Here is a 14210-nt window from a genome sequence, read left to right on the forward strand (position 1 = left end):
GAACGTGCGAACCTAACCACTGTGTCACCGGGCCGGCCCCTTCCTCCTGGTTTTACACATACAGAGGCAGTCTGATGGTGACTGCTGTTTAAAAAAAAGGGAAAGAAAAACCACCACCACACAGATTACTCATGCAGAACGCAGAAATAACTCATGATAAAAGAACTCTTACCATATTTTCAAGCAAGGCTGATACAGTAGGGTACATGTAGCCTGAGTATCAGTGTTAAAATAGTTAAATACTGTGGGAAAATAATCTTTCTTCTGAGGTTCCTGAGATGCACCCTTCACTCCAACCCTACTCCGTGGACCCACAGATCTCCTTAATTAGTGCCAAGAGCTGACAGAGCAGAGGGCCCCCAGGATCCTGTTCTAACGCTCCAGTCAGCTACTCCCAACTGGTCAGTGCCTGTGTTTTATCAATTGAAAGCTATTTTTAATAATCCATCTGCTTTCAGAGAAGATCTTGGGGTGCAGTCAGGCCATTCTTAGTTCTCTAGGCTAAGTATTAGTAGCATCAAGACCTACCTTTATGTAACAGCACTGGCTTACTGCCTATTGACGTAATTAGAGGGGTACAGGGAAAACCCTTATCTTATTGTTTAAATTCTATTTACTTCTCAGTGTGACTACCTAGTTTATTAATTAGATCCTTTACAATAAAATAGTTACCTGAAAGGATGGCTCTTCAGGAAGTGGGGGTGGAGGGGAGAGCTGGATCCAGAACATGGAGAAGTCAACCTCAACGGCCTAGGTGGGAATGCTAAGAGAGAAGGCAGATTTAGGAAGCTGCCTTTTAATTCCCTTGCCTTATGATGAAACTTGTACTTTTAATATTACTCTTAAACCAAATGAACCATTTTCAACAGATATGAAGGACAGAGTAATAGAAATCAAAAAGCTCATCTCCCCACATTAATGAATGGGCTAATTGCCAAAACTTGACAGAGAAATTGCTTAATCTTACAAGTATTTTATTTGAATAATCTTACAAGTATTTTATTTGAATAAAACCACTGTAATGGCCATTAAAATGATCTGAAATATAATGATCACTCTGAAAGGAAGTTACAGCATTACTGTATTTACAGAATAGGAAGCAGCAAAGGTGCACATATGGAAGTGAACAGAACATTGTGAAATCAACCCACATTAAATACCATAAGAATAAGCAGAGTCAAAATGCAGCATCATTTACACGATTGAAAAGGAAAAGGGAAACATTACAGTTAAACTTTTGTATAACATATGGATTTTGACCTGCTACGTTTCTAAGTTGGCAAAAAGCCTTAGAGTTTGTACAAAATGACTGCGTGCCCTAATCCGACCCAGCACTAGACCAAGACACTGAAGCTGAGAGCGACTCCTTCCTCATTTTACGGCTTCACTCTTGATGTCCCTCTAAAAAGAGACCAAAGGGTCGTGGGGCTGACTCAGACCTATACAGTAAGTAAGTACACAGCACCAGCATCACATAACAAAAACAGCCCAAAGAAATACACCATAATTGTTCCACCCTCCGCCTGCTGATGTTATGTACATTACAAGTAAGCACAGTTGTGCATTCAGGAGTCGACCATACCAACCTAAGATTTTAGGAATGAGCACATTCGAGTATATGGATACTTCCTTATCTTACAAAGTAAAAGCAAGCATTTTCTATTTTAAAGTTTTTATTTCTGTGTAAAACAGAACTCCTGGAGGTCAAACAAGTCATGAAACAAATAATCTGAGGTAGAGGTCAAGTGATATAAGCCACAACCTTTTTAGGGGAGTATTTATTCTGGGCAACTATCACATCTCTCTAGTAAGATCTAATTTTTTTTTAAAGTCTCAAGTTCCAAAAAATTAATAATCCACTCTCTGAAATGAAGCTGTAAAACTATGGCCAACAGAACACACGCGCGCACCGGCGTCACGTTAACATAGTAAGTGGCTGTACTGCAAGCTGCTGACACTCCTATTAGTAGTAGCCGTACGGAGGCCGCTGGTTATAACCACAGTGTCCATACTGGTGGGGGTAATACGGTTCTTGTCTGTGCTGTGGGTAATTGTTACCCCAGGATCGTCCATGCCACTGATTGGATCGATTGTCACTTGGCCACCCCCGTCTGCCATCCCTACCTCTAAACTGTCTGTTATCTTGCAACCTACAACAAAACAAAAAGATTTTTATATTTCTCTTTAAAAAAAACAGATGACAAATCTACCTCAGTGCATTTTATTTCTCAATTGAATACTCAGTAAACAAGAGAGTAATAAATGTTTTTCTCTACAGAATGTTACAGCACCAGTTATTCAAAACTTTCCTAGTATTTAAGTCATTCTCCCAGTATGATACCAGATACACTTACAGAGGAGGAGGCAGACTGCAACACCAAAACCAAAACGACAGGACAGTTTGGAAGCAAACTGAGATCTGTTCAGTTGTACAAAAGCAGTAATTTATTCTTTCTATTTTGAATTATTAAATAGAAGTAACCTCCATTGTATAAACTTCTTTCTAAAGTGAAACCAGAAACAATACCTTCTTTATGGAATTTAACACAAAGTTTTGTAGAAGACTCTGGGTTTTGAAAGTATGTTTCCAAAGAAAATGAAACAGTCCACAGAAAGAATATTTTTTAAAAAACATTAAAACACACAACTGAACAGCAAGGAAAAAATATATGGTGCTGACAAAATATTAAAGCAAATATTCAGGAGCTGCGTACTCGGCAGGCACTGTTCCAGGCACCAAGCACACCCACTGAGGAGAGCACTGGCCCCGCCTCACTGGCCTGTGGGCTGGTGACGAGGGCCACACTCTCCCAGCCTAGCCAGCTGCATGTCTCCCTCTGGAGAGATACGTACCGGTTGCCTCGATTCCTGTGGCTCCCACCAGCTCTGCTGTTCCATTCCTCAACAATTGGAGGGGACTCAGGAGGGCGTTTCAGGTACTCCTGGTACTCTTTGTCATCTTCTGTGAATCTACTGGCAAACATCTCTTCAAAACTTGGAACAGCTTCAGAAGTGTCAGTCATTCTGAAATTCTTACAGTTTTTAATATCTATTAGAATTTTTTTTAAAAAAAGAGCACTATCTTATCAGACGGTGAAAAACCAAGAAGCGAACAGGCAGGGCATCCATAAAAGTCTGTGTGTACTTTTAAATTTAAGACAGATTTTAGACATTCAATTTAGTACTTCTTGATTTCTGTCATATAGGCTTTGTGCTAACTAGGAGCCGGATACAAAGATAAACACTACATCATGGACCCTGCACCTAGAGAGTGCTCAGTCTAGCAGGAGAGACGGGCACGGTGTAAATACGAAGGGAGGAGCAGTGAACATCAGGAAATGAAGCTGGAAAAGCAGGCAGGGGTCAAACTGACAAACTTTGTGTCCAATGCAAACAACTTTGCACTTTTTCTGGTAGGAGATGGGTTGTCGTAGGTGGTTTAAGCAGAGAGGTCTCCAGAGCAAATTTACTATTTAGAAGGATCACCTTCCAACAGCGGAGAAAATAGGTAAGTGAGATTAGACTAAAAGCAGATTACTGCAATAACGTAGGTGACATGCTGAGGGCTTCATCTGAGGCAGTGATTCTGAGAACAATTTTAAAAGAATTCCAGGAGGAACTAACCACTAACTAGACGCTGGGGGCAGGGGGCTAAAGGAAAACTCCCAGGCTTCTGGCCACATGACTGGACAGGCTATGGTGCCATAAGAACTACAGGAAGAAGGGTGGGCGAGGACACACACACAGTTTGAAGTCAGCTATGGTATGTACATTCACATGGAGAATCAGTTAACTAGTGTTTGGGACTGAAAACTAGGCTGAAGACAAATATGGGAGACAGCAGCAATTCTGTTGGTGGTGAATGCCGTGAGAATGGATGAGATTCCTCAGGAAGACTATGCAATAAGAAGAGTAGCAAGAAACAGAATCTGGGGGGCCGGCCCCATGGCCGAGAGGTTAAGTTCGCACGCTCTGCTTCGGCAGCCCAGGGTTCTCCGGTTCGGATCCTGGGCACAGACCACACACCTTTCGTCAAGCTGTGCTGTGGTGTCCCACACAGAAGAACCAGAATGACCTACAACTAGGATATACAACTATGTACTGGGGCTTTGGGAGGGTAAAAAAAAAAAAAAGAGGAAGCTTGGCAAGATGTTACCTAAGCGCCAGAAAAAAAGAAACAGAATCCTGGAGAATATCAAAATATAAAGAAGTTGAAGGGGCCGGCCAGTGGCTGAGTTGTGAAGTTCCCGGCACTCCACTTTGGGGTCCCGGGTTCACGGGTTTGGATCCTGGGTGCAGTTCTACTCCGCTCATCAACCATGATGTGGAGGCATCCCGTGTACAAAAAAGAGAGGAACATTGGCACAGATGTTAGCTCAGGGCTAATCTTCCTTAAGGAAAAAGAAGAGGAGGATTGGCAATGGATGTTAGCTCAGGGCGAATCTTCTTCACACACAAAAAAAGTTGAAGATGAAGGGATAAGAAGAGAACACACAGATAGATAAGCAGCAGAGATTATCATAGAAGGCAAGAGAATAAAGACTGAATGGCTGTCAGTGTTGAATGGTACAGTGGTAGAAACAACCAAGAAGAGAAAATTAATTGGATTTAGCCATTAAGAGGTGACTCTTTTAGAGTGGTAGGGATTTGAAGCAGGACAGCAATTAATTGAGAAGCAACTGGAAAGTAAAGAAGTAGAAATCTACACTGCTTATAAACTAAGTTTTCAAGAAGCATGGCTGAACAGGAGAAAAAAGACAGGGCAGTACCTAAGGAGTTACTAGAAGATTATCTCTAATTTTTCCCAGGAGAAAATACCTAAGGGTGTTTATAGGAAAAGAAAAAAGGAGCGAACAAAAAAGAGAACGAATGAAAATACGGAAGAGACATGACAATAGAAAGGTATTTAAAAGTTTTTATTTTTATTCTTTTATTTTTTCCTTTTTCTCCCCAAAGCCCCCCAGTACATAGTTGTGTATTTTTAGTTGTGGGTCATTCTGGTTGTGGCATGTGGGACGCCGCCTCAGTGTGGCCTGATGAGCAGTGCCATGTCCGCACCCAGGATCCGAACCGGCGAAACCCTGGGCTGCCGCAGAGGAGTGTGCGAACTTAACCACTTAACCATGGGGCCAGCCCCTAGAAAGGTATTTAAATACACAGCTACAACAGTCTAGGGTAACTACTACACTGGTATCCAACGTATTCTTATTCCAGAAACTGTGACAAAGGAAAAATAAATACTGTAGATATTGTCTAATGGCTCTAAAAACTGAAATCTGTATCAGCTGGGTTTTCCAGGCCATCTATGGATTCACTCAAACAGTACTTGTTCACCCACATTCTCAGGGCCCTCCACCTCTCGGAAAAGATTTGGCTTAGGCTGCAGAAGGCCTAATCCTCGAGAAACCACAGCAAATACCGGTGGCAGGTGACCAGCCTCGGCACGGCTACCCACAGTGGGGCCGCGGCGCCCAGGAGGGAGCTGACATCTTTTCATCTTCACCCAAGACCTAGAAGCCAGCCGTGGAGTATTCCGTGGGTAGCCCCCACTTCCCAGTCTTCCTTGACCAAGTTCTGGTCAGTATTCGCATCCCCTGCCTCTCCTAACCCAAACCCCATCTTCCTGCTCTTTGCCCCAAGACTCCTGAAAGCCGTTTTATGGTTTGGGGCATATGTGATATCGCGCTAAAACTTTAAAATCAAATCTCTCCCTCTTATCGGACATCCTGAAATTATTTTTCTTCCTGTATTACTTCAGTTTATAGTCATAAGTTTCTGACAAAGAGAGGTGATGTTGGAAGACAGCTTCTCCCTTAGTTTGTCTTTTCTCCAAATCCCGCAAAACAAATACAAATATTTTAACATTTATAATAGTGCCCTCATCCCAACAAAATTAAACCAAGATTACTGTTTGGATGCAAGAAGCAGCACATAGACGTCTTCCCTTTTAGGCTGCTGCTCTCTAGAGCGCGCGCCTCACTAAATACCAGACTTTCAACGCGTCTGGGATCGGCAAACTGACGCCACATTCTTAAATCCAAGGTATGATTCAAAATAAATCCAGCTAATTAAACTCGTGCCTGGATTTCTGTAGGAATCACAGAAACCACTAGAAAGATGACCCACATCTAACCAGACGGGCAGTAAAAGTCCCAGGGCAAGGCGAACGCGCCACCCTATTTTCACGTTCCCCTACGACCCCCTCCAGACCATCTTCATCATCACTCAGGAGAAGAAAATTTAAACAGAATTTTAACGGACCCAAGCTTTACTTACCTCAGGGATTTGAGGCAGCTGCACCGTTTAACGTTCAGGCTGTTTCGATCTGTGGGAGGGGAAAAAGAAAAACAAAAACAACTTGGCTCCCTCGAAGGAAACCCTGAAAAGGGGTGCGGGTTGGGGGGCGGCCATTAGGGCCTCCGTCAACGAAGGGGCTGGAGTAACAGTGCCCTGCAGACTTCCAACGCCCACTGCAGAGAGGAGCCCGAGCTCGAGGAGCCAGCGAAGGGCCAGAAGATGCTCCAAGGCCAGTCCTCCGGGCCTCGGCCCCAGCAGCCGCTCTCGCGCGGACTAGGCCGGCGCCGCTCCGCCGAGAGGAGGCCCTGCCGTTCACGTCAGTCCTCGCACACCGCCCAGAGGCGGCGACAGCTCCGCTCCCGTCCCCGGCCCCTCCGCCCCAGCAGGCAAGAGACAGGCCGCGAGGGGTAGCGGCGCCCGGCTCGCCCAGGAGCCCAGACCGGAAGCGCCCCTCCCCACGCCGCGCGGCCCTCCGGCCCCTCCTCCGCGCCGCCCACAGCGGGCGACTCGCAGGCCAAGGGCTGCGTCGCTCCGGCGCGGGCCGGACTCCGCCGGCCAAACAGGCAAGAAACACACCCACCTGCGGCCCACCAGGCGGCCCTACACCCCGCGCTCCACTCCGGCGCTCCCGGTAACCGACTCACTTCCGCCAGGAGCCGACGGCCACCTGACTTCCGCTTCCGGCCGGAAAAGGCGGAGGCGGACCTGTCAACTCTCGCGAGGTCTAAGGCTCGCCTTGTGGCTTTGGCCCAGTGCTTCGACCGCTAGTGCGACGCGCGAAGCTCGGCAGGAGTGGTCACGTGGCGGGCTGCGGGCGACGAGGCCCTCCCTGCGCTTTCAGCCTGCCTGGTGACTGGGCGGGAATGGACCGCGCCCTATAGTAAGCCCCTTCGGGAGCCGGGGACGGGTCGGGACGGAAGTTCTGGAAATAGGCAAAGCAGGGAGGGAAAGGCCGCTCCCGGCCGCGTGCCCCCAGGTCTCTGCAGCGCGAGGAGAGCGCGGCCCGCAAGAGCCGGCGCGCGTGGATGACTTCCGCCGCTCAGGGATGACCCGTCGCGCTGCACCTTGCACTCCTGCGCGGACGAACCTCGGCGGTGAGGTCGCCGTAGTGCGCTGTGTGTGTGTCTGTGCCGGAACACACCCGCCGTCTGCTCCAGCTTACGCCTTTGGGCCCGGCTACCTCCAGGAGTCTTGGCTGTTTCTTCTTGGATGTTCTGCAGGTGTATAAACGCTGAATATGCCAAACATCACCTGTCCCCGCCCTCCCAAATTGCTTTCCACACTCTGCCCTCTTTTTGTTGATATTACCGCCACTTTCCAGCCTGGAAACATCGATGTCTGTATTTAATGCCATTTATTTCTTTTACTTGCTCCCGTCACTTGACAAGTTCTGCCCCCATTACCTCTGCATTAATTTTGGCGTCCATCCTCTCTCCTTACTCTTGCCTCCCCCAATCAAATTTCTCATTATCATTCCCTGAACAGTGGAAATGCAGTACCTTTCTCTTTGATGCCCTTCCTCTAGCATCACTCCACCACTCGCCCAGCTTACATAGAAGTGCTGTAGGTTTAGTCATTTTCAAGCACAGCTGTGATCGAAAATCTTCGCTGGCTTCCTGTTGTCTGTAGATTAAAGGCCAAGTTTATTAACTTGTATTCAAAACTCTGACTTAGTTTTCTGCCATCCCCCTTTCGTTCTCCCTTTGTCCGTGGCAAACCAGACCATGTGAGGCACTTTGTGCATGAACTATGCATTACCTTTCTAAAGATTGTTCCTGTCTCTTTCTGCTTGGAATACCCTTCCCTCCTCATCTTTTCAATTCTTCCCCCTTTTTTTTTTGAGGAAGATTAGCCCTGAGCTAACATCCACCACCAATCCTCCTCATTTTGCTGACGCAGACTGGCCCTGAGCTAACATCCATACCCATCTTCCTCTACTTTGTACGTGGGACACCTACCACAGTGTGGCTTTCCAAACAGTGCCATGTCCACACCCAGGATCCGAACTGGCGAACCCCGGCCACCGAAGTGGAAGGTGCACACTTAACTGCTGCGCCACTGGGCCGGCCCCTATATTCTTCCCATTCTTTAAAGCCAAACGAAGTGACATCTCCATCTAGAAATAATTTTTCTTTCTACTGAATGTCCATCATACTTTCTGAACCATTCTTCGTGTATTTATTCAGTTATTACTGCTTTCTAATTTTGAACTAAAATTATTTATGTAAAGTCTTCCCCCTACTAGACTACAAACAGACCTTTATCTGATTCATTTCTGCATTCTGGAGTGGGTGACAGTGTGCTTTGTATAAAGTAAGCACTCAGTAAGTGTGGAATGAATGATGGAACTACGAATGTCCCAAGCCATGTTTTAGAAACATTAACCTAGCAAAAGTATGTAGGACGGTATGGATGGCGATATAGGATAGTCTTGATGTTGGGTAGTCAAGATGAGAGTGGAAAGACCAAGGTTGCAATAGGTGAATAGTACTATCCTTAGTAACTGCGTGGATGATGGGAGAAAAGGATTAGGAGGAATCAGAGGAGACTCCAATTCTTTAAGCCTGGGAAATTGGGACTGAAAAGGGATAGCCATAGGGTGAGTTGGTTTTAAAGCAAAAATGAGCTCTGAGCTCAAAAAGATTTGTAGAATTTGAGATGGCAGTGAAATATCCAAAAGAAGATTTTTAGGGGTTGTTAGGAATACAGGACTAAAGCTGAGGAAAGAGAGGCTGTGCCTAAATATGTAAATATGTGAGTCATCCATGAAGAAACAACCGTTGAAATAATCAGTGTATGTGATCTTTCCAAAGGAGAAAGTATTTATAGAGAAGAGCAGAAGGCCAAGGCCTACGCCTCAGGAAATACCCATATTTAGGAGGCAGGAACAGGAAATATAAACTTGAAGAGGAGATTAGAATAAATACATGGGTAGCAATGTAACATTTGAAAAGCTCAGAAAAATGCTTCTTCACCTGGTATCAGGAGTCAGGGAGGATATTTGGGAAAAGGAGGGTCGTTAAAGGTCGGCTGCCTTGTTCCTTATGATTTTATTTTGGCGTTAGTTCTAGGCAAGGAGGACTTACACAGAAAAGAGTATATCTCTTTTCTTTAAATTAATAAATGGCACTCAGGAGCTCCTAGGCTTCTGAGAGTTTCTGTGAAAAGTTCTAAGTGTTCCAGCCAATTTTCAAGTGAAACTATTTATGCCCATAATGTCTTCTCATATTCTGATGTCAGTTATTTTATCTCACTTTCTGGCATCACTAGGAAATAATCTGTTCCATGACAGGGAATTTTCCAGATAACTGACACTTAGTCTTTAAGCACCAAAATGTTTTTATTGGAACCACTTTTGATGGAAATGTGCATAAAATGTAGTACTGATTTCTCTGCCATAACCAGAGTATATGAGCCATAATTTAGTCTTTGCTTGGCAACTAAAAGTCATTGTTATAGCATCAATTAATATATTCTGCTAGATGTAATAATGTCCTTGGGCCTGTTGATATTCATGGAAAAGATTGCCTTTTGTTAGTTGATTTGAGTGGCTCTGTTATTAGTGTTAAATCTCAGTGTTTTATCTTCTAGCAATTTTGTAAATTAACCTAATTTTACCCGTCATTTTAAGCCTCACCTTTACCTGGTGATCTGGAGGCAAAACATACCAGCGGAAGTCCCTGGGGAATCCTGACATTGAAAGAGCCCTGCTGTCAGAAGCCCTGAGTGGCTTTGGATGATGACCATTTTAAAGATGATGAAACTGAGGCTCAGGAGATTATATAATTTATTCGAGGGTGTAGCCGGTAAGTGGCAGGGCAGGATTTGGATTAAATCTGTGATACGTCAAAAAGCCTTGCTTTTCCTCATTGAAACACTGTTCTCTCCTTTGCATTCCCTGCTCCACAAATCTTGAGCCACATTAAACCGCTCGGCTGCAGCGGCACTGCCCCGTCTCTTCCAGGACGTGGTTGCTGTGAGCCCTGGAAGGCGGAGCTCTGCCCCTGCAACCTCCCCAAGACTGAGCTCCACATGGTACCTGTTTCCTCACATTGCTCACCTTTAAAAAAAAAAAACTCTTGAAGGTGCATGTCATGGGCATAACCCGAGTGCTATGGCTGGTCCCTAGCAAAATTTAGGAAGGCTGGGTGAGTGAGCTTCTGGTTTCCTCCTTAAAGAGCCAGGACTCATAAGATAGCAAATTCTCTAAACAGAAGAAAGGTATTCTGAAGATGCTGGACAGACAGGAAATGGGACCGTTACCCACTACACTCTAGTGTACCACTTACCATGTTTTGCCTTGTATTATGGTTCATTGAATACATAAAATCACAACATGGAAGCATTGAAAAGGATTTTCTGGTTGAATGCTTTTTTTTTTTTTTTTTTAAAGGTAACGCCCCAGGAGACGAAATGACTTCTCCAAGGTCACAGAATTGACCAGTGGCAAAACTGGAACTATAACCTTCAGGCGTTCTTCTTTGGTTTAACAGACATTTTTTGCGTACCTATTAGATGTCAGGCACTGTTGTAGGCCCTGAAAACATCAGTAAGGATAAAAGGCCTGCCCTCCTGGAGCTTACATTCTAGTGGAGGAGATAGACAATAAAAACACTGAATACAAATAAGGCTATGAAGAATAATTAGGGGCTGGCCGCAGGGCCGAGTAGTTAAGTTTGTTCACTCTGCTTCAGCGGCCCAGGTTTTCACAGGTTCGAATCCTGGGTGCGGACATGGCACCGCTCATCAAGCCATGCTGAGGTGGCGTCCCACATGCCACAACTAGAAGGACCCACAACTAAAATACGCAACTGTGTACTGGAGGGATTTGGGGAGAAAAAACAGGAAAAAAAAAGAAGATTGGCAACAGTTGATAGCTCAGGTGCCAATCTGTTAAAAAAAAAAAAAAGAATTAAGTCAAGGGGACAGAGGGCAACGGGCTGCTGCTTTGGATAGCATTGTCAGGGAATGTGTGAGTGTATAGTTTTCATCTCAGCTCATTTCCTTATAAGGCAGAGCCGCTCACCCTTTCTCCTCCTGTCAGGAATGTATAAATTGAATACTCGGTTTATTTTTAATGTCCATTTCCTTCATAAGTGAGTAGGTGAATATCTGTGTCATATCTGGGACAAGACAGGCGTCGCTGAGTTTGTAGTTCCTAGACTGTGCCCAGTGGCAAAACTGAACTTCTGTGCCTGTGGCTGGAGTTGGAATTACAGACTCCCAAATGTTCCTGTCCTCCTATCGTGTTGTTCAAACCACCCTCCCTTTCTCACCCTCGCACCCCACCCCATCCACAAACACACTGACCATCTTCCACAGAGCCAAGCACATGGATGGATCTCAATAAATAAGTTCCCAAACAAGAATTGAAAGATGACAGCCTTCCACTCACTTTTTCTGATCTGGGCACTTCTCATCACATTCCCCTGCCCTGATTTTATCTTCTGCAAAATGGGAATAATAGTCCTTGCTTCTTTCCTGCTTCGTGAGGTTGTTGCAAGAATTAGTTATTACACATATAAAGTGCTTTAGGCTCAAGTGAGGAAAGACGCTATGTAAATGCTAATGATAATTAGAGCTATTATATGTTAATTCGGTGTTTATTCTCTGAGAAGATATTTCAAGCTATATGAGGCATTGGTTTAGATTCACGTCTGTACTCCTGTAGCTTTAATTGCATGGAATTGTTTTGATGAGATATTACGAAACCTCAATCCACTTCTCCACCTTGGCGTCATCCTGCCACGGAAGGAGCCCTTTGTGTAGGAACCTTTCTCAGGAGAGTTCAGGAAGCAAGCCAGTGCTGGTTGCAAGTTTGTTCACTGCTCTACCATAGAAGCTGATCAATATCATTGAGGAAATCACAGAAGAAGGAAAGATGAGCAATCTTGGGGAAGAAAAAGCTGTGAATTGGGCTTAAGGGGTTGGACTGAAATCTTTTCCAGTTCTAAAATCTGTGACTGTGATACAAAGGTGTTTTCTCACCTTTTTCTTAATGTTTGTTGTGTGAATAATGGCACAGACTATGTTTAAGTGGAAGTGGTTTGGGATGAAGTTGTACAATATCTGCCTGTTTCTATTCCATTTAACAGGGCCCATCCAAGGCCAATGATGCCTCTAACCTTTGGTATCCTCCCTTCATTTTCTATGGCCAGTGTCTCTGGATGCTCCGTTGGCTAGCTCTGGTCATTTACTTCAGCATCTTGGTCCTACCTACCTCTTCATCAGATATGTGTGTTACACTTAGAAGAGACCTTGGAAATGTACACAGAGACCAAGCGGTTGTCCAGAGTTCCCTCTCAGCCACCCCTTGCCCCTTGCTACCATGTTCTCTCCTCCAGGTAGTTTCCAGAATTTTTTTCATTGAAGTGATAATCACAGTTTGAGTGTTATGAGCATTTTCTAAGCACTCACAAGTGGTGTGAGTAAGCCTCCTTCTCTGAGGGTGAGCTTCTGCTGTCTTGCCCATTTTAAGAAGGCGCGTCTTCTGAGTCTCAGTCCACGGCCTTGGCAAGCTTACTGTCCTTGGTGACAGGGGGCCTGTTCTGCCCTTGTGTGAAGCCAGCCTTGCCTTGTAATCTTTCAAAAGAAAGGCACAAGAAGCCCCATTTTAAAATGTGTTCAACTAATGCAAGTATCTTCAGTATAAGTGAGTGTAACATAGGGAATAGAAAGAGCACCAGGCACAGAGTCAAGAAACTTGAGTTAAAATCTTACTCCCTGTGGGTGTCATGCAAGTCTTCACCTCCCTGGGCCTTAGTTTTCTCACTTTGTTTCTTAGGTGGCAGGTAAAATTGAGGCTCCAGCATGCATGCCCTTGGCTCCCCAGTCCCGTGCCTATGGTTGCACCTCTTCCTGCCCCTTTCACCTTTTGTCTCTCTGTCTCCTGCTCCTGCTGTGTCTTTGGTCATTGCGCCCCATGCCCTTCTGCACGTTGCTCCTGCAGGTGTTCCTTCTCTCTTCTCCGTTTTCAGCTCGCCCTGTCACTAGCTCTGCCCCCTCCCCCCCCAGCCATGTCAACTTGCTCAAGTTTCTCTGGTCTCAAAACAGAGCTGATACCTGCCCTCAGTGCTGTGTCCTCCTCTGAATATCGCGGTGTCCTTTCCTACCCGCAGTAGGACACTGCTCTCCCGTCTCTACTCACTGCAGTCGGGCTTCTGCCCCAGGCACGCCCCTGAAATCGCTCTGGCAAGGTTCGCTAGGATAGGGTTGACCTAGGGCCAAGTTCAATGACATCTGTCTAAAATCTTCAGTTTCTTTAATATCCGTGCAGCACTGACGCTTTCATCTCCTTCCTCCCTTAAGCCTTCTTCTCACTTTGTTTCCAAGTTTCCCACGATCGTCCTCTGCCCTGGGTTGCTGTTTCTTCTCTCTGTCTCTCTCCTTGGCTGACTCGTTCCCCTGCTTGTCCCTAAGTGTTGGTGTCCCTGTGGCCCCGTTTGTCCTCTCCTTGTGTTGCCTGTGCAGCCTCGGTCTCCTTTATGGCTTCAGCTTCTGGCTCTGTGCTGATGACTCAACAGTGGAGACCTCCAGCCATCCATCATAGCTGAGCTCTAGACTCATAAATACTTCTGCCTACTAGAAGTTTCTATCTGGATGTCCAAGAGGCGTCTCCATCACATGTCTAAATGTGAGTTCATCTTTCTTCCTGAACCTGCTCATCTACCTCTCTCTCCGTTTTCAGAGAAAGCTTCCTCCCAGTTACCCACACCAGAAACCTGGCCGTCATCCTGGACTCCTCCCTCTCGCTCATCCCACACATCCAGTCCCTCCCCGAGTCCTGTGGACTTCAGCTCCTGACCATCTCTCTGTTTGTCCACTCCTTGTCTTTCCTTCTGCCCCTCTTTGAGTTCTGACTCTCATCCCTTCTCGTACAGACCATGGTGACAGCCTCTAACTGGTCCCTGTGT

General features: G+C 45.6%; 1 protein-coding gene and 1 long non-coding RNA gene across 2 annotated transcripts; one reads left to right on the top strand and one right to left on the bottom strand.

Moving 5' to 3' along the window:
- Nucleotides 1-957: 957 nt before the first annotated feature.
- RAMAC (RNA guanine-7 methyltransferase activating subunit) lies at nt 958-7007 on the bottom strand. The gene is made up of 4 exons (XM_008512688.2): nt 6878-7007; nt 6277-6325; nt 2854-3032; nt 958-2150 (listed from the first exon to the last, which is right to left on the bottom strand). The coding sequence occupies exons 3-4, from the start codon at nt 3021-3023 to the stop codon at nt 1964-1966; spliced, it is 357 nt and encodes a 118-aa protein (XP_008510910.1). The 5' UTR covers nt 3024-3032; nt 6277-6325; nt 6878-7007; the 3' UTR covers nt 958-1963.
- On the top strand, nt 6986-11672 carry LOC103546235 (uncharacterized). Its single transcript, XR_543640.2, has 4 exons — nt 6986-7177; nt 9929-10103; nt 10262-10332; nt 10691-11672. It is a non-coding gene; the product is annotated as an uncharacterized lncRNA (long non-coding RNA).
- The last annotated feature ends 2538 nt before the right edge of the window (nt 11673-14210 follow it).

Source organism: Equus przewalskii, chromosome 1 (genome assembly GCF_037783145.1).
Source record: "Equus przewalskii isolate Varuska chromosome 1, EquPr2, whole genome shotgun sequence".
Lineage (NCBI taxonomy): Eukaryota > Metazoa > Chordata > Mammalia > Perissodactyla > Equidae > Equus > Equus przewalskii.

What these genes read in the sequence shown, in the direction of transcription:
- RAMAC (XM_008512688.2), bottom strand. Translation starts at nt 3,023, where the DNA reads ATGACTGACACTTCTGAAGCTGTTCCAAGTTTTGAAGAGATGTTTGCC. An exon ending in CACAGGAATCGAGGCAACCG is followed by an intron (nt 2,151 to 2,853) that starts GTACGTATCTCT and finishes GTTTTGTTGTAG; the next exon opens with GTTGCAAGATAACAGACAGT.